Raw genomic sequence first — 27,200 nt, 5'->3', positions numbered from 1 at the left:
ACCCCAAGATAACTTATACACTTGGTGGAGTTGAACTAACTTTGGTAGTGGAGGAAAGGGACTTGGGTGTTATGATATGGTCAGACATGAAGTTCTTCGAGCATTGTAGAAGGTTTGGTTATTATATATTTTTTTTAGGAGCATTAGCAATTAAGGCCATATTGCTTCGGGATATGAGGTGGTCATTTCCTGACCTTTCCGCATCCTCCGTAATTGGTGGTCACGGGCTCAAACCCCAGTCTAATCAAGAAGCGTGTGCTGCTCCTGCCCACCTGGCTACAGAGGCACCCCATTGTAGACAGGTTGCAAGGTAGGCCCATGGTATCCTATCGATAATTTATTGAACAATTGCTAGTAGAGATAAGGATGTCGTAATCTTATTATATAACTATTGTTAGATCACACTTGGAATACTGTGTTCAAGTATGGAGACAGCACCTAAAGTCTTCAAATATGTGGATTGCAGAGCTTGGAAACTAGGCACCTTAGAGAAGACTTGATTAAGGTGTTTAAGTCTCTGAGAGGCATAAGTAAAATGAATGAGGACGAAATTTTTACGGTTATAAATGATTCTAGAACTAGGGGTCATAATTTCAAGTTACGGGGGGGGGGGAAGTGATGTTTAGACTGGATTGCAGGAAGTTTTATTTTAGCCAGCGAGTTATAAATTACTGGAATAAGTTACCTACATGGGTGGTAAAGGCTGACGGTCTGGGGAAATTCAAAGGTCAGCTGGATAATTACCTAAGCGAAGAGGGAAACACATAAGTTGTCTACTTTTGCCTTATTATTATTCTTTTATTATTATTTTTTAATTTAATTTAATTTATTTTTTTTTTTTTTTGGCTGGTGCAGCATAAGCCATGTGGCCATTTTTTTTTTTTTTTTTACCTATTACTGGGCTCAGAAAATGCTGTGTGAGTTTGTGATGCAGTTGGGTGTGAGTTCCACAACTGTGACTGACTGGAGGAGCTTTTGTCAGGAGGTGTGTGTTGATATATGTGTGAGAGAAAATTCTATACTTGGTGGAGTGGGTATAGTTGTTGAAATCGATGAGAGTAAATTTGGGAAGAGGAAGTGCAATGCAATTGGGATTAACTTGTGAATGGGAGATTGTTTGCTGGTTCCAGCGAGGTTCCATACAGTGCTTTTTCAAGATCGTTGAAAACAGGAGTAAAGATCTTTGGCTAAGGTAAAGAAAGCCAACATGAGAACGATGAGAAACGACGGGTAAATTACGCGGAAAATTAGTTTCCTGACACCGAACTCTAGCGCTGCTCGCTCGGTAAACAGACAGTAGATGTTATCAGCCTAGAGCCGAAATCGAGAAGGATATATTGATTGACAGGTAGGTGTGACAAATGATGAAATGATTGGTGGTGGGCGTGACAGAGGACATGCTACTCTGTAGTCATTGGTTGGCATTATAATGTGTATTTATGAGTAAACAACGGTGCATAATAGTTTTGTAATGAACAGTAAACAGGTAATAGTAGCGATGAATCTTTTAAAGATGGAAGAAATTTGTAAGGAAAGTAAAACATTGGTTCATTTTTTGATGAAAACTAAATTAATAAAAGTTTCGTTCTGTTCATTTTTATGTTCTTCCTTGTTTTTTCTCATTATTAAAAGCAGATTTTTGGAGTTCATGAGTGTTTTTACTATACTGTTGATTTAGGTTTGGTTAGGAAAAAAGTAAAAGGTTTCTTTATTTTTCGTTATATTTCGTAAAAAAAAAAAAATATATATATATATATTTCGTAACCTGACCTTAAATGGTAGGTTAGGAAATAATAGAAACGGTTTCCTTATATTTAGTGACCTAACCTTAAACGCTAGGTTAGGAAATAATAATAATAATAAAAAAAAAAAAAAAAAGAAAGATTCTATATATATATATACACACATACACACACACACACAGCAGACTCTCGATTAACTGGGATCTGATTAACCGGGACACTTCAACTCCAAATTAAAAAAAAAAAAAATCAACCAGAACTCATAAAATTCAAGTAATAACTAGAATAGGTATAAACAGATGTTTTTCAAGTTGTAAATAAGCGACAAGAAGCAGCGTTATAAGTCTCCATTGGGAGATTATTATCTTGCCAACCCCCCCACAGCTGAGAGAGAGAGAGAGACCGAATGTTTAGTTTCTTTTAGTGCATTGCGTCAATTGTTGTGTTCCGTCACACTGAAAAAGGACAATTTTTGTTTGGTTATTTATGTCAGGGATGTCAGATTTTTTTTTTTTTTTCTTTCTTTTTTTGTTTTGTTTAGAAATTGCGAAAATGATGGGCAAACTTGTGCTTTCAATTAAACAAAAACTAGAAATTATTCAAAAGTTTGAAAATGGTGCATCAGTTAAATCTCTAAAGAACCATTGTAATATTGTGACCAAACCATATGCGACATTGTAAAAAATAGAGGGTAGCTATTAGATTTAAAATCGACATCATAAAAAATAAATGCATGTCCAGTACGCACTACTCACCGCGTATTGGACACGCGAGTAGTGTGTGGTAAGTTTTTTTGTTTTTTATCTATCGCCATACTTTTTACGTAGATTGCTGAACATTTTTCGATACAGTAAGTCCCCGACTTATTATTATTAGCCATATGGTGCAAGGAAGCCTGAGGCTTATGCTGCACCAGGCAAAAAAAAAAAAAAATTCTGAATTACCCAGAGAGAGAGAGAGAGAGAGAGAGAGAGAGAGAGAGAGAGAGAGAGAGAGAGAGAACTAGAAGGGAATCGCCAAGAAAGAGAAGAATGATGATATCCAGCTCAGGATCCTGGGTGTGCCAAGCCCATCTCACCTGATGTGAGCCCCTGTAGGTAGTTTTGGACTTATGTTATGTTATTTATATATTTTTTATATGACTGAAGATTTCAGTGTAAGGGACAGACATTTCACCATAATAATGTAAAAACCCACAGAGTTCCAGCTATTGGTATTATCGCAAATGCAATAAGGTTGAGTTTATTAGCTATATGGCTAATAAACGGGTATTAAATTGTGCTAACAGAAAAGCCAATAACCCAGAAAGTGCAAATTATTTTTATTGTTTTATGGCACTGACCTCCAGAAATATGCTTTAGTAAAATGTTAGCTTGCGTGGGGTGTAATAGTGGGTTTTCACCTTAACCCTGTGAAGTTCTTTTCAGAAAATTTAATTTTGACTTTTATCATGGTGCCGACTATGAGAATAAGTGACAGTGCTACTAGTAAATCTGTCAAGAAAAGGAAAGCGATCGTTTTGGATTAGAAAATTAAAATAATAAGGATGTATGAAAATGGCCAAATATTAACAAGTATCGCACTGAATTCAGATTTGTCAGTGGCAATGGTGAACACAATAATAAAGTAGAAAGATAGAATACGAAAGCGGTGAAGCAATCAGCTTCCATCTTTTGTTGTGGAAGTTGATAGCCTAAATGAATTTAAGGCTGAGCTGGACAGGTATTTGGAACGAATGGAGGGGTGAAATGGGAGCAGTGTGTTTTTTTTTTGGCTGATGCTGCATAAGTTTGCTTTCTTGAACCATATGCCTCTAGTAATGCTAATCGCTTGGAGTTCTTCCCAAATTACTCAATGTCTTGTATCAGTTCATCCCTCTCATTGCTATTAATTGCCATTTTAGCAAAACCTGTTTTTGTGAAACAATTCTTAATCATTGTTTCTGTCACATCTTGACTCCATACTTTTGCCAACTCAGATATGCACATCTGCAAATCTGTAGGTTGGTTGGTTTCTATTCTCAGCATAATTTTTTTCAGTATGCACCTTTGGTGCATACTGAAAAAAAATTTCAGTATGCACCAAAAAAATTTCAGTCAATCTTACAAAGTGATGGATCATCCCAAGCAGAGATCGATAAGAGAATTGCAGACAGCAGAAAGGCTATCGGCATGTTAAACTCTGTTCTGTGGAGCAAAAATATCCTAAATAAAACCAAGAAACTTATATTTCAAACGATTGTACAAAGTCTTCTATTGTATGGAGCGGAAACCTGGACATTGAATAGGCGAGTGGAAAACAAATTGCTGTCCACAGAAATGGATTTTTGAAGACGCTCAGCAGGAACTTCTAGAAGAGACAGAAAACAGAATGAAGACATAAGGGAAAAAATGGAAGTGAAAAAGACTATTATTGACGCCATAAAAAAAAAGTGTCTAACATGGTATGGATATGTAAAAAACATGCAAGAAAACAGATATCCAAAGGCTATCCTGGAATGGATACCTCCTGGAAGAAGAAGAGGAAGACCTAGGAGGACATGGATTGATGGAGTACGGGAGTGCATGACAGCCCGAGGTTTAACCGACCAAGACACCTTGAACCGCACTTTATGGCAGGAAAAAATTCCTAACAAGAAATAACTTGTAGGCTGAGGAAACCCATTGTAAATGGAAACACTCCTCTTGAAGAAGAAGATGCGCCTTTGGTAGTGAATTTTCAAATTCTTGATAATTGCCTTGGTCCATTGGCTGCAGTTTAGATGAGGTATTCGGAGGGAAAAAAACAAGCTTCACACTTGTAAGTTTCGAAATTACTGAGTGAAGGTGGGCATGGCAGTCAAAGTGATTTTTAAGTGATTTTTCGTCATCTTTCTATCGTAATTTAAAATCCACTGTTCAAAAATTTCACTTGTCATTTAAGTTTTTTGTTATAGTTGTAGTCCAACTCTAACGACTTTACTCCTATGAAACATCGGGGTTGTTTGCTTTTGCCTATTACCAAAAGCTTCAGTTTTTCATTTTCAGCAATAATTGCACCAACCAAGATTGTAATACTCTCCTTACTATTTTTACCTCCTAAAAATTTATCACCTTTAAAAGTTAGTGTCTTGTTCAGCAAACATTTAAAATATAGACTTGTTTCATCAATGTTGAATATGTCTTTAGGCTCTTAGTCCTCCATAATTTTTGTTCAAAACTGTTTCTTTTCAATGGGTACAGTCTTCTTCGATTACAACTCTATTTTCATTAGAAATAACTTTTTCGAGTAAGCCATGGCACTTTTTGAATTTGGCCAGCCAACTAGCTGGTGTGGAATGTTTTATTGCCCCAGAAAAGATGCATACTCCTTAGCATTTTCTTTTATTAATAGCTCTGATATCAGCATGTTTTGGTCTGGAATCAACTTCATCCACTTAAAAACGACTTAATCTACTTCTTCATACAGGTATAATTTTGCACGCTTCTGACTGGATCCTGTTTCCTCAAACAGTTTGAGAATTGAAACACTGTTTTTCAGAATAATTGTCACACTAATGGTAGAGATACCAAATTTTAAAGTGATTTCTCCTTTTCTTTTTCTTTTTTTTAATGCTCCAATCTACACTATTAAGCACTTCCACTTTTTCTACTACACTCAAGGATTTCCTCTTTGACATTGTAAGGTTACTTGCACAGCAGCTAAAACAAAACTGGTTTAGGAACCACTTGTACCTACCATATAAACAAAGACAGGTGAAATTTAGTGAAAGTGTAGATGATTCATTTGAGTGAAACAACAGATGAGTTTCCAGGATAAAGGAAAATCACTCTCTCCTAATTCTCTAACAGATTGCTTACTGTTTTCTACTGTAAGCACCCTAATTCTCTAATAGGGTGCTTACAGTAGAAAACAGATTTACCAGGGCCAATGTCCGTCAGGAATATGCCTTAATCTTTGCCAATTGGCTGTGAACACCCAGATAGCAGTTGACCAGCATGACTTGTTGTTATTGTAGGATTTTAGGAGCATTAGTAACTAAGGTCATATTGCTCCATGTATATTGTCTGTAAATTGCGTGTGTTCTGAGGTTGGTTTTCAGTTTTTTGGACGAAAAATCCAGGTTTCCAGGAGTGAAAAAACCATGCTACCCACGTTTTGAAAAAGGCCCATAAAATTTCCTCACGTCTCTTCCACATGATGTGGGAGGAAGGCAATCCTACCAGCTGTGTTACCCATGAGGGACCAGCATGACTTCTCGGTACAGTTGAGGTGGTTGTATTGGTTTTACAGGCACCACTAAATTGTGGAATTTTTTGCTCTTAATTCATGCTTTTAAGAATTAATCCCTTCGGCTCTTAAAAACTAAAGGAATTAATTCTTAATCCTTTTAGTTCTTAATTCATACTTTCTACAGCATCAGCTCTATTGCCTAAAGGCTAGAGGTGCAAGACAATGCATATCCAGGTCTCTTGAAATCATTTCGTTATATGGAAATTTTCTTTGTTATAAGGAAACTGTTTTCAATATAACTTCAAAGGGGAAATCAAAAAAATTTGCTACATAGAAAAATTCGCTATATGGAAGTTTGTTAAAGAGAAGTCCGACTGTAGTAGAAATAAGAATAATGAGGACCTTAACATCAACATTAGAAATTAATGTTCTGTGATATTGCTAGTGTGATAATGCATTAACAATATCACAGAAGAAATTAATTCTAGGATTCAGAGTGGAAATATATGCTTTTATGCGGTTCAAAAAATCCTAACTTCAGAACTAGTATCTAAGAACCGAAAATAAAGGTTTACAGAATGATAATATTACCTACTGTAACCTGTGGATGTGAAACCTGGCCACTCCCTAAACAATCAGAGAACAGATTACAATCATTTGAAAAAAGAACTATAAGAACAATCTTCGGACCAAAATAAGATGAAATTACTGGAGAATGGAGAAGGCTACATAACAATGAACTAAAGGAGAAATATAGAAGTGAAAGTATAATTCAAATCATAATGGTTAGAAAATTGAAATGGGATGGACATGCAATCCATGCTGATGATGGAACACATCCATTAAATCCTCACAGGAATCCCAACTGGAAAAGGAAAGCTGGCACACTATCCCTGAGATGGGAGGATGGTATTAAAAAAGATATTAGTGTAATTTTTGGAGGAGGAGGAGAGGTGAACTGGAGAAAGCTTGCACATAATAAAGAGTTGTGATGGGAATTTAGCTGTCAAGGCAGCCAAGGACCTTTGCAACCCAAGCACCATGGAGTAAGCAGGAAGTAAGTAAATGCCAGAGATGGTACAAAGGACTCAAATGTCCCGAATCTGATCCTCACCAAGGATCAAAACAACAATAAGGGCTATGGAAGCATGGGAGCCAATTGTGATTTGTGACCAATCAATGTTATAAAATGAGTAGTGACCAAAGAAATTTCAGTGCTCAGAGGAAAGGGTGAAAGCTTCAGGTTCAAGGTGAGGAAGAAACTACAGTGGATTGAGGTACTTCTTGGGCTCTATTAACTGTAGAAACAACTATGTTGTGGGATGTGAAATTCATTAGAGGAAGTATTTAATTTATCCTAGGAGCCAATAACATATTCAGTGGGGTGCCTCCGTAGCCAGGTGGGAAGGAGCAGCAGTGCGTAGCACACGCTTCTTGATTATACCGGGGTTCGAGCCCATCACCACCAAATACGGAGGATGCGGAAAGGTCAGGGAATGACCACTGCATATCCCAGAGCAATATGGCCTTAGTTGCTAATGCTCCTAAAAACCAAATAACAAACAATAACATTCCAGTGGAGAAGTGCCATAGAAGAAAAATGTCTGAGTGACAAGAGAATGAAAAGGTCTAGTTGAAGTAAAGAAAAAAGCATGTGATAGTTACAAATTAACCAAAACCAGTGATATATATAAGAATTATAAGCATGTTTGTAACAAACTACTAATGAGATAAGACAGGTGTGAAACTCAAATTCACGTTTCTTCTTTCTTGAGAAGAACTCAAACAAGTTCTTCTCAAGAAAGAAGAGAGTAAATCAGACCTTACCAGATAGAACTGGTGGAACCAATATAAGTGGTAGGCAAGCTGAATCTTATTTATTTTAAATTTATCAGAAACACCAGATTTAAATGCCATTATGAAAAATAAACATACAGATATGAAGATTCGGGCTACAGTACCTCATCAAAACTATGGTACAGTGTTATAATAGGAAAACTTTACACCATATTTATTGTTGTGATAATGAATGGATTACATTGTTGTAAGCCAAATTCACATAAGATCAAAATTTCTTGTGTTGTGCACGAGTTTCACTTATACTTTGGACACTTTCCCATGACATTTAGGTTTGTTTACAGTTCTTCAGGTAATCATGACTTCAGTGCAATATTTGAACATCTTACTTCAGAAGTCATAAAAAAGAAAAAAATTGTTTATACAATATTTGGTTTTTCTGATTATCTTATACTGTATTGATTAAAAAAAAATTAAGGCCTGCCTTCTCATTAGCTGTGAATTAAATTTTCTTTATTGTGAAAATATTTTAACTAAGGATAAATATCATCAGACTGAGACAGCTATATTACTGGGTCCCTTACGGATGAAAGGCCTGGTTTGTGGTTGCTGTGTGTTATTTCTGATCCATTAATGTGAGGGTTGACTGCAGTGACTCGAAAACTTTTGTAACTCAAGACATCCTTGCAATAAAAACACTATTTGTGATGTGCATATACACACTGGTTTGAATAGAATATTTTGTAATCTGGTGGCACCCCTTTAAATAGGCTGCACCACCCAGTTGCAAAACACTGGGGTGCTCGTGTGACACCAGGTAATTCTTTACTGTATTTATTATATGAACATAATTACACATTTAGTTGCTTAACTCTTGCACTTAGGCAAGTGACTTAGTTGTGATATCTTCATCACAACTTTGCCCACCTCATTTACTCTGAATTATGCATTTATGTACTCATATACATAAAAGTTTATACATCATATTCATGATGTATTATGATTGTGGTTTTGAATGATTCATTACTAGAATGGTAGTGATATCTTTTATTATATAGTAATTTTTTCATTTCTCTTATATATTATATAATAACTTTTGTAATATTTGATTTATTTCTTTTCAGTATTTAAAATCAGTCAGACCATTGTTAAATGACAAACAGTATCTGAGGATGGTAGCATTAGCAAATGAATTTCAAAATGGTATTGGTAAAAAACTTCAGAGATATTTATGGCTAAAATCTTGGTGGGCTTCAAATTATGTAAGTTTGTATATTAATATTTAGGTCACTTTTGTTTGTTTTCATGTATATTGTTGTACTAAATTTTACAAGTCTTCTGGAAGTTTCTGGAGCATTTTTATGTTAATTTCAAAATATTTTAAAAAATTAGTAAATCAAAATAATTTATTCTACATCTTTTGAAATTAGCCCAAAGCTGCATATTATTAATTAAATGTTTTCAGTTTAATAAATATATATCATTTTATACTAATCACATCACTCATGTGCTGCACAGTATGTGGTTTGACCTGTGAATCACTTGAACCGACATCATACACCTAAGGTGCTGTTGTATCATAAGATGAAATAACTGCAACAACCACTGCCACCACCACTCGTGTGCACTGTACCAAATATTAATCAGACACATGATAACTATTGACAGTCAATTATTTATGATGTATGCAAGAAAAAATAAGAAAAAGCTAGATTGAAAAAAAAAAATTTGGAATTGCCTCAAATGGAATTGAGCTGTAATGTAGTGCAAGTGCATTGTACCATGAAAGCAAAAGATTTTTTTTTTTTTTTTTTTAAAAACAAAGTAACAAATTACAAAGCCAAGGATAATCTCATAATACATAGTTTTGTTCGCACAAGAACTTTCAAGTAATTCTTGCCTAGTGGATGGATGAAAATAGAAAAGTTTGAAATTAAAAAATAGTTAATGCTATTTTTGCCTTTTTTTTTTTTTAAATTTATGAAAAGGAGACTTTCTCATCCTTTTTTCTGTCTTTTGTGGCCAGCAAGATTTAAACTGCTTAGTAAATTTAATGATTAATCCTCACACTAAAACAAACTTTGCATTTATTACACATTGCCTTTTTAACAAATGCATTGCTAACCCATTTATTTAAAAATTGAGATGCTACTATGACAGCCTGTTTCAGGACTTTCTGGTTCTTGCTGGACAGCAGGACGTGTATTATGACAGTTCTGAAAAAAAAACAAAAAAAAAAACAGCACTAATGAAATTGTTTCATCTTGAGTTGCCATATGTTATGTGGTTAGAACTTCAGAATTATAAATTACTGTTCCTAATTTTTACTACACTTACTCCTAGTATGATCAATAATTGATAACATAATTGTTTACAGGTGATGTTTCTGAAAGCACTGTAGTGTAATTTCTCTTCTGTTCTAAGCTCTTTACACTGGTACACAACAGACAAAATAGCTCTTGTACATTTTACTTTTTTGAAGTGATGCCTTATTTTCATCAAAGACCACAGAGAATTCATAATAGGAATAAGTTATTTATTAAATCTCAACACATACAAATAAATATTACAGATAAACAAATATAATGAGAACAATAAATAAACATATACAGTTCTTTCAAAACAGAATCTTTATCAAAAGTCAAGGATAACTTATTTCAAATTTTGTGCTAGCCAGGAATTATGCTGAAAGTAATGCCAATAGCTGATTTGCACTCTATAAACCTTATTTTCTAGTTCTGAATACAATAAAATTGTAACAGTTATAATGCATGAGCACTTTTATTTCTACATTAAAATAAATGTAATTTCTCTTTTTTATCTGGTTTCCTTCCCTTTCCTTTCAAAGGCTGCTTTACATTTCACTTACAATTATACACATTAATGGAAGAAACTGATCTTTGAAAAGAAGTTAAACCTTTCATACTCTTAATTTATTTCACATATATGAATGGTCTTAGTTCTAATCTCAGCAATGTTCATTTCTCTTAATTATTTGTTCTGAAATTCCTTTCACTTTAAATGTGCTATTTGTACATGTGTCTATATGATATACTTTATCAGTTCCTTCCTAATCTTGGAGTCCAAGTTTGCAGATGATACAGTGGTTGGCAGGGGTTGTTAATGACAGGAATGATGGTATGCTACTTCAACAGTATCTAGAAAAGTTAGGCAGATGGCCTGAGAAATGGCAACTAAAGTGTAACATTGACCAATGTAAAGTACTGCATATAGGTAGCTAGAGTAATGTACTAACTGTGTGGTACTACACTCAGGGTAGTGGAAAATGAAAAAGAGCTGGGAGTAATTGTGTAGTCACATATGAATTTTAAGGATGTAGAGCTGCTGAAATGAGTGCAGAGAAGGGCGACAAGATTGGTGAGAGGAAGAAAGGGGTGGTCCTACCAAGAAAGGCTTCACTTCTGGAGACTAGAAATCTGCAAGGCAATCTGATTGAGTGTTAAGACTTTGAATGGATTGAGCAAGCTCAGTGCTGCTTGGATTCTTCTTCTTGCTCAGACTATACATATGAGGGAGCACAAATTCAAATTGAAGAAAATTGACTCAAATGGTTGCAGAATAGATGTGAGTAAGTTTGTCTTTAACCGGCAAGTGATTGATTGCTGGAACACTTCTATCCATTGTTGTGGAAGTTTATAGCTTGAATAAATTCTGGGAAGAACTAGACAAACTGTTGGATGGGATGAACAGGCAATTCAGGAGGTCTCTCGCTCCCCCCCCCCCCCCCCCCCCTTTTTTTTGGCTGATGCTGTATCAGCTTGACTTCTTGCATCTTTTGCCACTACTAATGCTAATATGCTTCCATTCAAGTGGGTTCAGTAAATGAGTGCTGTAAAAGGAAAGGCACATACAATGAACAACTGAGGCATTAGCATTAGTAGAGGCATATGATGCAAGAAAGCAATCTTATGCAGCATCAGCCAAAAAAAAAAAAACCCACTCACATTTCACCCCTCAGTTCGTTCAAAATACCTGTCCAGCTGAGCCTTAAATTTATTTAGCCTATCAACTTCCACAACAAGGGATGGAAGTCTGTTCCACCAACCAACTATCCGCTGGCTAAAGGCAAATTTCCACATATCTATCCTACATCTGTCTTTCCTCAATCTGAATTTATGCCTTCTCAGGTGATTATTCTGAGCAAGAGGAAAAATCCCATCGGCATTGAGCATGCTCAAACCATTCAAGGCTTTATACATGTACACCTCTATCAGATCACCTCACCGGTGCCTACTCTCCAGACACTGTAATTTGCAAAACGTAAGCCTTTCTTCGTAAGAGTGACCCTTTGTTCCATTCAGTAATCTTGTTGCCCTTTTCTGTACTCGTTCCAACAGCTCTACATCCTTCTTGAAATGAGGTCTGCAGACCTGTATACAGTACTCAAGGTGTGGCCTGACCATTGCCTTATACAAGGGAATAATCACCTCCTTATCCCTGCTAGAAAAATTCCTGTATATCATTGACAAGACACCATGAGCTACTCTTGCAGCCCGTCTGCACTGCTCAGAGAACTTCACATCTGCCTGCACAATTACCCCCAGGTCCTTTTCATTCTCTGCCACTGTCAGTGCAGTAACATAGAGTTGATACGTTGCTCGGGGGTTACTGTTTCCCATATGTAGTACTTTACATTTGTCAATGTTAAACTTCATTTGCCACCTCTCAGCCCATCTGCTCAACTTTTCCAGATCCTGTTTGTAGCAGCATAGCGTCAGTAGTGTCTTAACAACCCTGGCAACCTTTGTATTGCCTGCAAACTTGGACATTAAACTTGATATAGCATCATCAATATCATTTATATATACAGAAAACAATAATGGACCCAACATTGAACCCTGAGGGACTCCACTAATAACATTAGTCCACGATGAGCAGTGTCCATTGATTACCACTCTCTGTCTCCTCCCACTCAACCATCCCTTTATCTGTAGCAGCAATTTGCCTCCACTGCCACACTGCTCCATGTGCAACAGTATCAAAAGCCTTTCTAAGATCCAAATATATAATATCAAAGTGATTCCCTGCATCCAGTTCTTTTGTGACTGCATCATAGTATCCAATCAAATTGGTCAGGCAAGACTTTCCCTTAACAAAACCATGCTGTGTCCAAGCTATAGCTGAAGTCTTGTCTAGATGATCCTGCAGTGCTTCTTTAACCTGTGCCTCCATTAATTTTCCTGGAACAGAAGTTAAACTCGCAGGTCTATAATTATTTGTGTCAGCCTTTGATCCTCCTTTGTGAATTGGGGTGACATTTGCACATCTTCAGTCTATGGGTACCTCTCCTGAGTCCAAGGAGAGGTACCCATAACCAAGGAAGCTCTCATAATTATGGCTAAGGGTTTGCTTACTTCCTTTGCTGCCTCCTTTAATATAACTGGATAGATCCCATCCACCCCTGGTACCTTGGGTTTATCTTCAACAATTTCTTCTCCACTTAACTCTCAGTTATTACAAGATTATCTAGCTTACTGCCAGAGTTTACTTCACCTCTGGCATTCCCCTCGCTGAATAACTCCTCATGTGCGAATGTCGATGCAGAATATTCATTTAGTTTGTTAGCTACTTCAGCAGGATCATCAACAGTTGAACCATCAATATCAAGTGGACCAATCCGATTCATCCCCTTCCTTCTAGAGTTTACATAAGTAAAGAGCTCTTTGCTGTTTTTCTTTGCATCCTTTGCCAAAGATTTCTCGTAATCTGCCTTCGCTTGCCTAACCTCCTTTGTAACTTGGTTACACATCGGCTTATATCTATCATAGGCTTCTGTGTCACATGTTAATTTATATGTATCCCATGCATTTTTCTTCTCTGCCATATGTCTCATTAGTTCATCCGACATCCATTTAGGCCTAAACCTTGAACAATATTTCTTAGTTGGTATGTAAAGCCTAGTAGCTTCCAAGATAAGTTCTTTGAATGCTTCCCATTTTGAATTTGCTGTTGGTAACATCATCATTTGGTCCCACTGTATAGAATTTAAATATGGTCTCAGATAGGGCTTGCAAACCGGTTTTATAAACCGGTTAAATCCGGTTTTCATATTGAGTTGTTAAAACCGAAACCGAGCTTCTAAAACCGGATTCAAATATTTTTTTAGTTAACTCTCGAATATAGTTTTTTGTTACGCACATTTTCTTTTGTTTGTTCGTTTGTCTGGATCGTTCAACTGCTTTATGTTTTAAACATGTTTTTTATTTTATTTTAAGGTACGAATCTCATGGGCAAGTGGCCCAAATCTAGGAGGGTTACCTTTTATCTTCCCATCTGTATCATGGCACGATACAGGTGTACTCATTTACGACTGAGTGAGTCGGAGCGATAGCGTAAAAGAAAATGCTCAACATTTCTCAGTTCCATCTATCTTGTTCGCCAGGCAAGTTATGGAACGCGCCTTATTGATGGTTACCCACTAGAAACAGATTCGCTGAATATTGCATCAAATTTGAATCGTAGAAAGTTTTTTGCTTCTTTATTCCTATTAAATTTGTGGACAAATGTTCTCCATAAAAGCAGCTTCACCAAATTTAGTTTTTATGTAATTTTGAAAATACAATAGATTTAATTGGGGGAAAAAAATTGCAAGTAAATAAATAAAAAATTTCTCTCGTGAAAAATTTGAAACTTGCCTCGTTTAGACTCTTCATTCAGTGCTTGCGGGAGTGACACATAGTATTGTGTCACTCCCGCAACAAAGGCACATAGTATTGTGCCTTTGTTATCTGCAATATTTTTATTTAAAATTGTAGGTGATATAAATTTCTACTAATTAATATTTATTACTCTTAATATGTCTAAAATGAAATCAAATGTATGGAATTATTTTGCTCGAAAAAGCAAAGATAAAGCACAATGTTCGAAATGTCAGAAGATAATGAAGTCGTCTGGAGGATCTACATCATCTTTGATGTTGCATTTAAAGAAAATGCATCAGATTGACATTAAACAAGATAACAGTGAACCTCCCGTAAAACAGGTAAGAACATTAGAAAATTTTATCGTTAAAAAATCTAGGGAAGATGAGATTTCAAAATTAGCTGCTTTAGATGGATTTTCTTTTAATTCAATTGACAAGACTCAGTTTATACAATCAAGCCTTCACCTTCAGAGAAATAAATACGATAAATTACCACTAGCCTCAGTGAATGGAATTAAAAATATGGTTCTGAATTATTATAAAACTAAGAAAAAAGAACTCATTCAGCATTTCAAAAATTCATTGGTTTTGGGCGCACGGTATTCATTGACTCTAGACGAATATACGTCTATACAAAATAAAAGGTATATGAATATAAATGTGCATTCAAAAGACAATCATTGGTCGTTATGTCTTATTGAGATTAATGGTTCACTTGATAGCAGAAGAACTGAGCAAATTGTGAATGGACACTTGAAAGAATTTGGTTTGAACTTGGATGAGGATATTGTTGCCTGCACCACCAATGGAGCAGCAATGATGATTAAGTTTGGCAAGCAAATTACGCCTAATCATCAACAATGTATAGCCCATTATATACATCTGTCAGTTATAGATGTACTTTATGAAAAAGCAGTCAATTATGGTGCCACAGTCTCTGAGTCTCCCAAAGACAATGAAGAAAATGAAAATAATGAAGAAAGTAGTGATCATGAAGAAGTTGAAGAAAGACAGCAAGGCATGCTTTGTCAAACCGACTTTACCGATGAGCTCATTTATTTCTTCAATCCAATGGCCAACATTGCACAAACTATTAACAAAGTCAGAAAAATTTGCAAGCTTTTTCGAAAATCGCCTACCAAAAATGACATTACAAAATTTTGTTAAAGCAAAATTTAATGGGAAAGAATATATATTAGATTGCAAGACTAGATGGAATAGCACATGCTATATGATTGAGAGATTTTTGATATTGAAAAATTGCATTCCAAATGCTCTATGTGCAGTATTGTCAACTGAAACTGTGTCTGACGATGACTGCAAAACACTTGAATTGCTACGTGAAACTTTGCGACCAGTTGAAATGATTCTGAAGGCTATAACCTCAGAAGATACAGACTTACTTAAAGCAGAGTCTTCAATAGAATTTCTGCTTGCTAAGCTTGATACAGCAGAAAACCCATTTACTTTAAAATTTCACCAAAGCCTTTTGCAGCGTCACAATGCAAGACGAAATTTCCAAACTGTGGCTTTGCTGAGCTATCTACACAACCCCAAAAAGTTTAGGAAAGAAGATTCAGGTTCAGGAACTTTTGATTTTCCAAGTAAGCAAGTTTTGAAAAAAGGATGCTGAAGAGATTTATCAGAGATTATTTGCAAAACATTCCGAAGGAGTCTTAACGTTGAATGAAGAAACTGAAAATAAACGAACTGTTCTTTTAGAAGAAAACAAAGACTCGACTAGTTCCGATGTTGGAGATACACTCATGCGAGAGTATCATAGTTTAATAAAGAGATTAACTGAAGAGCCTTCAAAATATCCGAGTGAATTGGAAATCATCAAAGAATTTAAAATTTTGGAGGCAACTAGCAGTAGAAGTGAAAAGCTGGGGAAAGTTTATAGAGCACTGCTGACCATTAAACTAATAAGTGTCCAATCTGAGAGAGTGTTTTCGATCACTGGTTTCTTTAACACAAAAATAAGGTCAGGTCTATCAGGAAAAATGCTTAATATACTGTGTTTTTTAAAGGATCATTTTCAGAAAAAAGCTGAGCAATAAATAGAAAAGTAATTTCCCCAAGCTGTTTTTTTTTTCACATTATTTTTATTTTTTTGTTTACTATACAAGAAGATAGTTTTTATTCAGATTTGAATACATTTTGTAATTTTGTAACAAGCTTGAGATATTTTGTATATTTCAAGCTTGTTACTTTTTTTGGAGCATTTTAATTTTTTAATTTTTTTTTTACTATAAGAGGTGATAGATTTTGTTTAAAAGATTTGATTACGATTTGTACAATCTACCCAAGATAAAATAAATACCTGTGTTATAAGCTTTTAATTATTTTCCCTAAGTCTGAGAAAATCGGTTTTAAAACCGGTTTTAAGAGTAAACTTCGGTTAAACTCGGTTTTGAAATTTCTCGGTTTTATGCAAGCCCTAGTCTCAGACCGTCGTAGTTGCCTTTATGAAAGAAAAAACCCTTCCCTTTACCCCTGATTGTAGTTACCTCTTTGAGTAAATCCCACTTCAGCACACTGTGATCACTGCCACCTAGTGGTTCCTTTATCTGCAGATTCTTAATGCATGAAGAATCACTGCTGATAATCAGATCAAGAGTATTACTCCCTCTAGTTGCCTCCCAAACATGCTGATGTAGAAAAAAATCATCCAATAAATCCACAAAAGCCTTGCTAGTGTGTGAGTGACCAACCCATAAATTCCAGTCAGTATCTGGGAAATTAAAATCCCCCATTATAAGACTCTCTGATTTACTGGCCCACTCTATTTCCCTGTACAGTTTCTTATTATACTCATCAGAGTCATTAGGCCTATAGCACATTCCTACTCTCAATTTTGATCTCCCAATGCTTATGTCACACCAAACTGACTCGACACTGCACTGTCCAGCGATGTCGACTGGCTTCACTTCCTTGCATTTTGTGTTTCTTAACTAATAGCATAACCTCTCCTCCCTTCCTATCCTTTCTGTACACATTATACTCCCCAAATTCCAGTTCTGCATTCCTTATATCTGTGTGACACCACGTCTCTGATATCCCAACAATATCTGCTTTTGATGTTTTGAGCAATACCTCAAATTCATCAAATTTATTTACCAAACTCCTAGCATTGGTGTACACGCAAGTATACATGCACCTGTTCCTATTCTTGGCTACCCTACCACAACTCGTGTGTTTACTTGTACCGCAGTGATTCCCAGCAGAGTCTGAAATATCCTGCATCTTGTTTTCCAGGCTGCTACTCATTCCAATAGAAGCAGCGCAAGAATCACTTTTACCTCTGCCAGTGGCTACTGTTAATCTATTAGTCCTTGTATCCCCCCCCCCAAGCTAGCAGTTTTCCAACCCACCTAACACTGCCTCGATAGTATCAGCCAATATTCTCGCACCCTTTCTATTTAAATGTGTCCCATCCCTGTAGAAGCAGTCTCTCCTGTTAACAAGTACAGACCTGGCTGGAAAAAATTCTACCCCTTGAGCCTTGGACAATCTTTTCAGGCCCGAATTGATTGACAAAGCTCCCATCATATGCTCCCTCCTATCGTGTCTGAGCAGAATTGCAGACACTTTCAAATTCAACCCTAATTCATGGCTTTTTTTTTTTTTTTTCAGCATTGACTTGCTACTTGTTAAGTAATTCTCGCGGTCTCCTACTCTTAATATCATTAGTGCCAATGTGTACAACTATATCACCTTTTTGTCCTTAAAAGATGATATTTGATCTACAACATCATCAATCTTTGCCCCTGGCAGATATACCCTGGTCCCGTTCCACCTATCCTTTTTAAAAAGCATGTTCCCTGTTTTCCTGACAATAGAGACACCAACAACTACTAGTTCCTGTGGGACCAGCGCATTCTGCCTTGGGGGTTGCCGCTGTGTTGCGTGATGTTCAAGTGCAAGCTCTGGCGTTGATGTGGGCAGCTGAGAGCTTGATGGGCCCCCTCAATTTAGATCCTTCGAGGGCATCCACCCTGTCCTTCAAGCTCTCATATAGGCCCATAACAACGCTGAGTTGTTGTTGCCTGATTTCTTTACACTCCTTGCATCACACACACACAAAGGCATCCCCCATGGCAATATCATGTTCCGTACCCGATTGCTCCACAAACATTATGCAAGCAGTGCATTTTAAAAGGCTGTGATTCAGAGGGGAACTGCCCCCCTCAGTTGTCCCCTGAGCCACACAGCACTCCCATTAGCTTCAGCCTTTTGCTTTGCTGCTCTGGTCTGAGTCATGATTTCAATTTAATTTCAATAAAATTTCAATTTCAGTACAAAATTATAACCCTAAACTTGTATCCCAACACAGTTATAACGCTATATATATTTTTCAGTATCGAGTATTATCTACGAGTTTCGTTTATATAACTTCCGTATCAAGTTATGTATTAATTAATTATGTTACTTTTGTAATCTAAATCGTTATATGTATTTAGTTTAAAGTACAATTTAATTGACAACGAAGTTTAACAAAATTAATAGATTTTACTGATTAATTGACAATATTATATTATATACTGTACTATACTAAGCTTACGCTATCTAGTTCGGGATATAACGTTGTGACCTATAACAATGGGGGCAGGTTACGAACGGTAAATCTACGGACACTTAAGTATTAATTATCTTCCAAATCTTGCTGTCTCGATTCAGAATAAACTAAGGATCCTGACTAGGTCTATAAGCTACTTATAGAAAATAATTTGATGTAACAATTGATCATTAAAGCGGCTAAATATGGCTAAAAAACTTCTCGTTCAGCAAAGCTGCAACTTGTAACAAGTGGAATTGATACCCTTACCGATACTTTTATGCAATTACCAGGCCGAGTAAAGAATAAATACACCAGATTAATATCAGAAATCACAAAATAATGCTATACTACTAAATTTATATCAAAAGTTTTAGAAAAACAATAATTTCAAATCAATAAATAAGAAAATCCACTTAGCGGCTTTGAACACTTCTGACTCCCACTAGCCTCATCAGCACCAACCATATATTGGCACACTGACTGAGCCATGAGCTGTTTGCATTATGGCTGGCATTTTCTTAGTGCTAATTGCAGTCTAGAGAGTGCTATAAAAGCTGTATACTTGGTTTACAGTTTTTTTGTGTTCTTTGCTTATGTTGAAGTTATTTTATATAGTTTATTATTTCCACATGAAGAAAAAGTAAACATTTTTAAAAATTATGCTTGCTGAATTTTAATTCTTTAGTTTGGGGGAGGGAGAAAAAAAAACATCAACCTTAATGTTCAGTCTCCTGTTAAAATTTTGTGCAAAAGGTGTTTTCCTATAAAACTCTACCCTAATGGGTTGTTATAATCGATCCATCACCTGGGAGGTCAGGGATGGATGTCGAAGCTGATGGTATTGAATTAGTTCTTTATAATATGTCATATAATACTGAAATAGAATTCTATTCAAGTGATGTCGATTCTGAATCTTGTTCAAATGCATCTATTGATGTTAGAATTGCTACAAACAAGAGATGCCTGTGAATATAAGCAGCAGTAAACATGTTAAATTAATAAGTAATGAAAACTTTTTGGTCTGTGATTTTATCTGAGTTATTTTATATTTCATTTGCTGTTATTTTATGCAATTAAAATAAAAATGCATAGAACTGAAAGATACAGTTACTTTGTTTTTTAACTTAATTTTTTAAATTAGCTGTTTGAAGTTTGGCTTTCAGAATTTAAAAATTGCTAATGCTATTTTGACTTATTTAAATTATTTGAAGTCTTATCCTTTCACGTGTTTTTGCAACATGGAGGATTTAAACAAACTTTTTTAATTTAAATAAATAAATGGCTAAAAGCCATTTACTTGATTAAATGAATCTGTCATTTATTTTAAATCTGAAACGCTTCTGTGATAGTTTAATTTAGTTCATATTGGTCCCTCATCCAGTAGCATAATATGCTCTCTTTTAAAGAAATATCAGATTAGCCCTTTCATGATGTTATTTGTTTGAAAACAGTGCATTAAGAGTAACTTGTTGTAAAATCAAAGTTTGTTCTGCCTGTGAGCAATCGCTATGGTTGCTAGATGTCCCCTGGAAAGTAATAGCATGTATTTTGAATTGGAGAGGAAGTACCAACTAGGGTTTACAATACTGGGATCCCAGGATCTTGAATTACTGGTCATTTTATTCCGGTATTGAAATACTAGTATCGATACAAAAATACCGGTTTTTTGGTACTAATTTTAAAAAAAATAATAATTGTTTATAATTTAATCACATAAAGGTTATAAAATCACCTTTATGTGATTATGATGTCATTATCTCTACTAGCAAATATTCAATAAATCATCGATAGGATACCATGCAACATTGCAACCTGTCCACAATTCTCAGACAATTTCATGTCTGACCCTATTGTAACTCCCAAGTCCCATTCCTCCACTACTGACTTTAGTTCAACTCCACCAAGTGTATAAGTTATTTTGGGGTTGCTGTTCTCCAGGTGTAAGACCTTGCATTTTGCTGAATTAAAGCTAGCTGCCACTTTTCTGACCATCCTGGAAGTCTATCTAGGTCACTCTGCTTGGTGGCATTGACTACTCTACTGATCTTTACATCATCTGCACGTTTAGACTTCATGCCCTCCATCCCTTCATAGATGTCATTTAAGACAATCAAAAACAACAGTGGTTCCGATACTGATCCTTGGGGAACTCCACTACTTACATTAACCCAATGGGCCGACCAGGCTAGCCGGGTGGGTAAAATGCCTGCCTGGCAACCTAAAGGTCGCGGGTTCGAATCCCGCCTTGGGCTTGGATCAAAGTACTGCAAAAACCTTGGGAGGTGCATTATGGCCACAGAAGCTGATGCGCCAACAACTACCAAAAAAAAAAAATAACCCAATCTGGGGAATAACCATTTATTGCAATCTTCTGCCTGGTGCCCTCAAGCCATTGTGCTATCCATCTAAGGATTTTCCCTGATTCCAGCCTGCTCCAACTTATAAAGTAACCACTCATGTGGGACTGAGTCAAATGCTTTGCTGAAATCCAAATAAACAATGTCGAAATTATTCCCTAAATCGAGCTCACGAGTGACCTATCAAAATGGCTAAACAGATTTGTTAAACATGATTTTCCCTTTACAAAACAATGCTGTGTATCCTACAGAATTCCATTTTCATCTAAATGATCCTGAATTCCACCCTTGATCATTGCCTACATGATTTTCCCTGCTACTGAAGTTGGACTGACCAGTCGGTAATTTCCCATTACACTCCTAGAACCGCCTTTATGTTCCAATTTACACCAATCCAACGGACTCTCTCCTGTCTGGTGATGCTCTAATAACTAGCCTCACTGGTTCAATGCACTCACTTGCCGCCTCCTTTAAGATTATAGGGTATATGCCATCGCCTGTAGCCACGAAAGTTCTCATTAAATAATCATTTGAAATTTCAACATCATTAATTACATTTTTTTCAACTTCATTTCCATAATATCTCATTGATACAAAGGGGTTTTTTAATGTAAATATCGATGCAAAGTAACTGTCATCTGCAACTTCAGCTATGTTATCTAATACTATCCCATGTCCATTACATAAGGGTCCAATCTGATTTGTCATTCTGTTTTCTGCATTTATATATGTGAAGAATTCTTTAACTGCACTCCTTTCTCTCTTCTTTATTATTCCTTATCCCCACTCTTTTCTCTCTCTCTCTCCCAGACTCAGTAAAGATACTGCAGTGAAAATTATACTTCGCTGAATAAAACGTCTTTCTCCTTCAGAAAATGATGAATATTATTCAACCATGGAAGACCAACATGAAACAGAACATAAATGTTCCACAAATTCTTTCCAAAATAAGAAATTGCCTGACTCCAATGAGATTTTAAAAGATGAACTTGAGTTGGAAACTAATGGAATACTTTCAACTATTTTTGCTAAAAAAGTTCAAAGCCTAGAAAATATGGACTGAGATCATCTACGATTATCTCAGTACCAGAATAGAATCCGAAAGGGCGTTTTCTGCCGCTAATCAAATACTGTATGTACCAAAATTAGATCCATTTTAAACGATCATACTATTGATTGCTTATATTTTAAGAGCTCACATTATTCAGACAGATAGTGTGGATGCTTAAACATAAATAAACTTTGCAGGAACAATATGTATTTTTTTTTTGTTTTTAGAATAACTGTATTTTAATGATTTTTTTTCAGAATATTTATTATTGCAATAAATATTTATTTAAAACATGAATAATTCAAGTAATTACAGTACTTGTTTTTTTCCTTACTTTATTGCACCTAATTGTCATCAAAATTAATTGAATAAAACGTTTGTTCTTGGAATACCGTATTAAGATTTTGACTGGTATTGTAAGCCCTAGTACCAACCCTGTATTCAGTGCTCTTCAGCGTTCCCTCTCCAGTTCAAGTGATTATTACCTGCCAATGGTAGCATATACCCTAATTTCTTATATTGAACAAGTCACTTAGTTTTTTTTACATGCTTATTATTCATTCATTCATTAATGAATGAATACAAGGTGATTCACAACCAGTGCGACAAACTTGCAGGAGGTATAGGGGCACAAAGACGAATCGGAATCACATAGCATTGCAGGGTCCGCAATGCCTTCGTCATGCGGTAGAGGACGTTGAACGGGAGGTCACGTGAACAGCGATCCCGCTGGAAGTCGGCATTTGCGAACCTTTTCTGTTGAAGAAACCAAGTAGCAAAAGTCGTTGCAGATGGTATGAACTCATATACAATTGTTGGCCTATCGCTCGAGTACTCTTACTCGGATTGCCTTCTGCAAGACGTAGGACATTCTCCTCATTGTCTGGCGTCCTCGTCGTTCGCTCTCGATTCATGGTACCTCTCGTGAAACAACCAGTCTCAAGTAACCTTCTGTGCACACGTGCGAAAATCATATGATGAGGAGCACGCCTGTGCGGAAAACATTCCTGGTACAAGCGCACAGCAGCGCGCCCATTACAGTCCGCAGCTCCATATGCGAGGTGCATGTTAGCCAGTTCAACGTTTGAATACTCGTCCATCCTACTGCCACGGGAACCGGTTCGCAAATGCTGACTTCCAGTGGGATCGCTGTTCACGCGACCTCCCGTTCAACGTCCTGTACCGCATGACGAAGGCATTTCGGACCTTGCAATGCTATGTGATTCTGATTCGTCTTTGTGCCCCCTACACCTCCTGCAAGTTTGTCGCACTGGTAGTGAATCACCCTGTATATCATTTTAACTTAGTTGAATTATCTGTTACATTGGATGATCAAAAAAGATAAGCTGTCTCGCCATTTTTTGATTTGTATTTACTGTCAAAACATTGCGTCGAATGAGAAATATGAATTTAAATCCCACTGTGTGGATTATACTAATTTCTGAGGTTGAATGGTTTGTACTACTAAGTGTATTTGTATATACATGTGTAAATCCGTATGTTTTGTTTAATGTAAACTAATTTGTTGCTTTAAAGAAGTTCATCTTTTTAATTTGTATTTAAGGACACGTTATCTTAAATGGTTTTTTCTAATTAGATATATCACATGATTTTATTTTGTTGTCTTGGAAACTGCACCTCTATTTTATTCTTGTTAATTATATAAACCATGCTATATTATCATATAGGAAATCTGTACTCACTAATAATTGATTACCTTCATTTAATCTGAAGTTAAAGATAATCTAGTTCTAACTTTAATGTTTAAAAGAGGGAAGGGGTTGCAAAGTTTCAAATTAAGATACTTGATTGACACAATCTAATGTAGTATATACTGTTAATTTTTCCCGCATAGTGTATTTATTAATCCAGAAGTTACTTATCAAATAGATCATAAACATATTATCACAAAGAGAACAGGTAGATAGCATAGTAATAAGTTAGTATTAGTAACGGCCGCATAGTGCAAGAAAGCCTATGGCTTATGCTGCACCAGCCAAAAAAAAAAAAAAAAAATCCGAACAAAACAATGATAAAAACAAAAAATAAATAAAATAAATAACTAAATAATAATAATTAATAAATAAAAAATAAATAAAAAGGAAATTAAACCTATCATCCTATGCGCTTCCCTTACCCGAAAGTACTATCCAGATGACTTTTGAATTTCCCCAAACTGTCGGCCTCTACCACCCATGAAGGCAACTTATTCCAGTAATTTATAACTCGCTGGCTAAAATAAAACTTCCTGCAGTCCAATCTAAACATCCCCCCCCCATAACTTGAATTTATGTCCCCTAGTTCTAGCATCATTTATAATCTTGAAAATTTTGTCCTTGTTCATTTTACTGATGCTTCTCAGAGCCTTAAACACCTCAATCAAATCTCCTCTAAGGTGTCTAGTTTCCAAACTCTGCAACCCACATATTCGAAGTCTTTCTTCATAAGGACGCCCTTTTGCCGATCTCACCAGGCGAGTTACCCTTCTTTGCACCCTTTCAAGAAGCTCGATATCTTTCTTTAGGTGCGGTCTCCATACTTGAACACAGTATTCCAAGTGTGGTCTAACATAAGCCTTATATAATGGGATTATCACGTCCCTATCTCTACTTGCAAAAGTTCGATAGATCATCGATAGGACACCATGGGCCTTCCTTGCAACCTGTTTACAATGCTCAGAGAATTTCATGTTTGACTGTATCATAACACCCAAGTCCCTTTCCTCCAGTACTGGGTTTAGTTGAACTCCATCAACTGAATAAGTTTTTTTGGGATTACTGTTTCCCAGGTATAATACCTTACACTTTGTTGGATTAAAGCACAGCTGCCATTTTTCTGACCATTCTTGAAGTCTATCTAGGTCTCTCTGAAGAAGCTCAGCTTGACAGTGATCATTAAATACTCTACCAATTTTAACATCATCTGCAAATTTAGACATCACGCCCTCTATCCCTTCATCAATGTCGTTTATGAAAATTAAAAACAACAGTGGTCCTAATACTGATCCTTGGGGAACCCCACTTGTTACATCAACCCAATCTGAGGAATAGCCATTTATCACAACCCTCTGCCTCCTGCCCTGAAGCCATCCTTCTATCCATCTAAGGATTTTCCCAGTGATTCCAACCTGTTCCAGCTTATAAAGCAACCGCTCATGTGGGACTGAGTCAAAAGCTTTGCTGAAATCTAAATAAACAATGTCGAAATTATTCCCTAAATCCAGCTCGTGAGTGACCCTTTCGAAATAGCGAACCAGATTTGTTAAACATGATTTTCTCTTTAGAAAACCATGCTGAGTATCCTTGAGAATTTCAATTCGATCCAAATGATCCTGAATTCCACCCTTGATCATTGCCTCCATGATTTTCCCTACTACTGAAGTCAGACTGACAGGTCGATAATTTCCAACTTCACTTTTAGAGCCACCCTTATGTATGGGAGATACATTTGCACTTTTCCAATCCAAGGGAATCTCCCCAGAGTCTAGTGATGCTCGCATAATTAGCCTCAATGGTTCAATGCACTCGCTTGCCGCCTCCCTTAAGATTATAGGATATATTCCATCAACTCCAGGAGCCTTACTGGTCTGGAGGCTCGAAAGTTTTTTCATTAAATAATCTTGCGAAATTTCAATATCATTAATTACATATTTTTTAACTTCGTTCCCACAATTTCCCATTTCCACAAAACGTTTTTCATTTGTAAATATCGATGCAAAATAACTGTTGAGTTCATCTGCAACGGCAGCTGGCGTATTTATTACTATCCCCTTTCCCTTACGTAAAGGTCCAATCTGGTTTGTCCTGCTCTTCTTGGCATTTATATATGTGAAGAATTCTTTATCCCCCCCCCCCTCTGCTCTGTTTGCTAGTGATTTCTCATAAACTGCCTTTGCCTATTGAACCTTTTCTGTGGCTCTATTACGCATCACCTTGTAGCTGTTATAGGCTTCAGTACTTTTTATTGCTCTGTAACCTTTCCATGCCACCTTTTTCTGCTCAAGTAATGCGGCAACTTCACTATTCATCCAACTTGGAACCCTTCTCGTGGAGTATTTTTTTAATGGTATATACGCATTCAATAACATAGTAAGGAAGGGATTAATCATAAGCTTAATCATATTTTATTTGTATGATAATTGAATTGAACATGTGCTAAGTGGTTTTTAATTTTCTAGGTCAGTGATTGGTGGGAAGAATATGTATATCTTCGGAGCAGATCTCCATTAATTGTTTATAGCAACTGCTATGGAATGGTAATTTTTTGCTTTTATTTAACTTTATTCATTATTTATAGTACAAAATTGGGTTTTATGGTAGTGGTTTTATATAATAAAACCACTACCATTTCTGTACAGGCATCCCCCTACTCAGTACTCTCAATTGGAACCATAAAAAAGTTAGTGAATGTACATTAAGTGGAGAGAGAGAGAGAGATTTACCCATAGGAAATAATGTAAATAATTTTAACTGGTTAGCATGATTAGAATTCCTGGTGATTTTAAGCAGTTTTTCTCTCTGTATAACAATATTAAATGTAGCAGAAATATTTAAACCTTTAAATATAAGCTTTATTATTATTATTAGCCCTATATGGTGCAAGGAAGTCTGAGGCTTTTGCTGCACCAGCCAAAAAAAAATTTCTAAAATACCCGGGGGGGGGGGGGAGAGAGAGAGAGAGAGAGAGAGAGAGAGAGAGAGAGAGAGAGAGAGAGAGAGAGAGAGAGAGAACAAGAGCCAGAAGTTTGAAGGGAATCACCAAGAAAGAGAAGAATGATGATATCCAGCTCAGGACCCTGGGTGTGCTAAGCCCATGC

At 36.2% G+C, this 27,200-nt stretch overlaps 1 protein-coding gene across 1 annotated transcript in view; it reads left to right on the top strand.

Moving 5' to 3' along the window:
- The window catches only part of LOC150076325 (carnitine O-palmitoyltransferase 1, muscle isoform-like), a 429,351-nt gene that overhangs the window by 203,994 nt on the left and 198,157 nt on the right, over positions 1-27,200 (top strand). Inside the window, exons 6-7 of the mRNA XM_090387587.1 lie at positions 8,876-9,013; positions 26,562-26,639. Of these exons, the coding sequence (XP_090243713.1) occupies positions 8,876-9,013; positions 26,562-26,639 (216 nt within the window). The remainder of the gene's footprint in view (positions 1-8,875; positions 9,014-26,561; positions 26,640-27,200) is intronic.

Source organism: Mastigoproctus giganteus, chromosome 13 (genome assembly GCF_048544385.1).
Source record: "Mastigoproctus giganteus isolate SK-2022 chromosome 13, ASM4854438v1, whole genome shotgun sequence".
Classification (NCBI taxonomy): Eukaryota; Metazoa; Arthropoda; class Arachnida; order Uropygi; family Thelyphonidae; genus Mastigoproctus; species Mastigoproctus giganteus.
The sequence above is the reverse complement of the archived record's forward strand: the minus strand, read 5'-3'. Positions and strand labels throughout refer to the sequence as shown.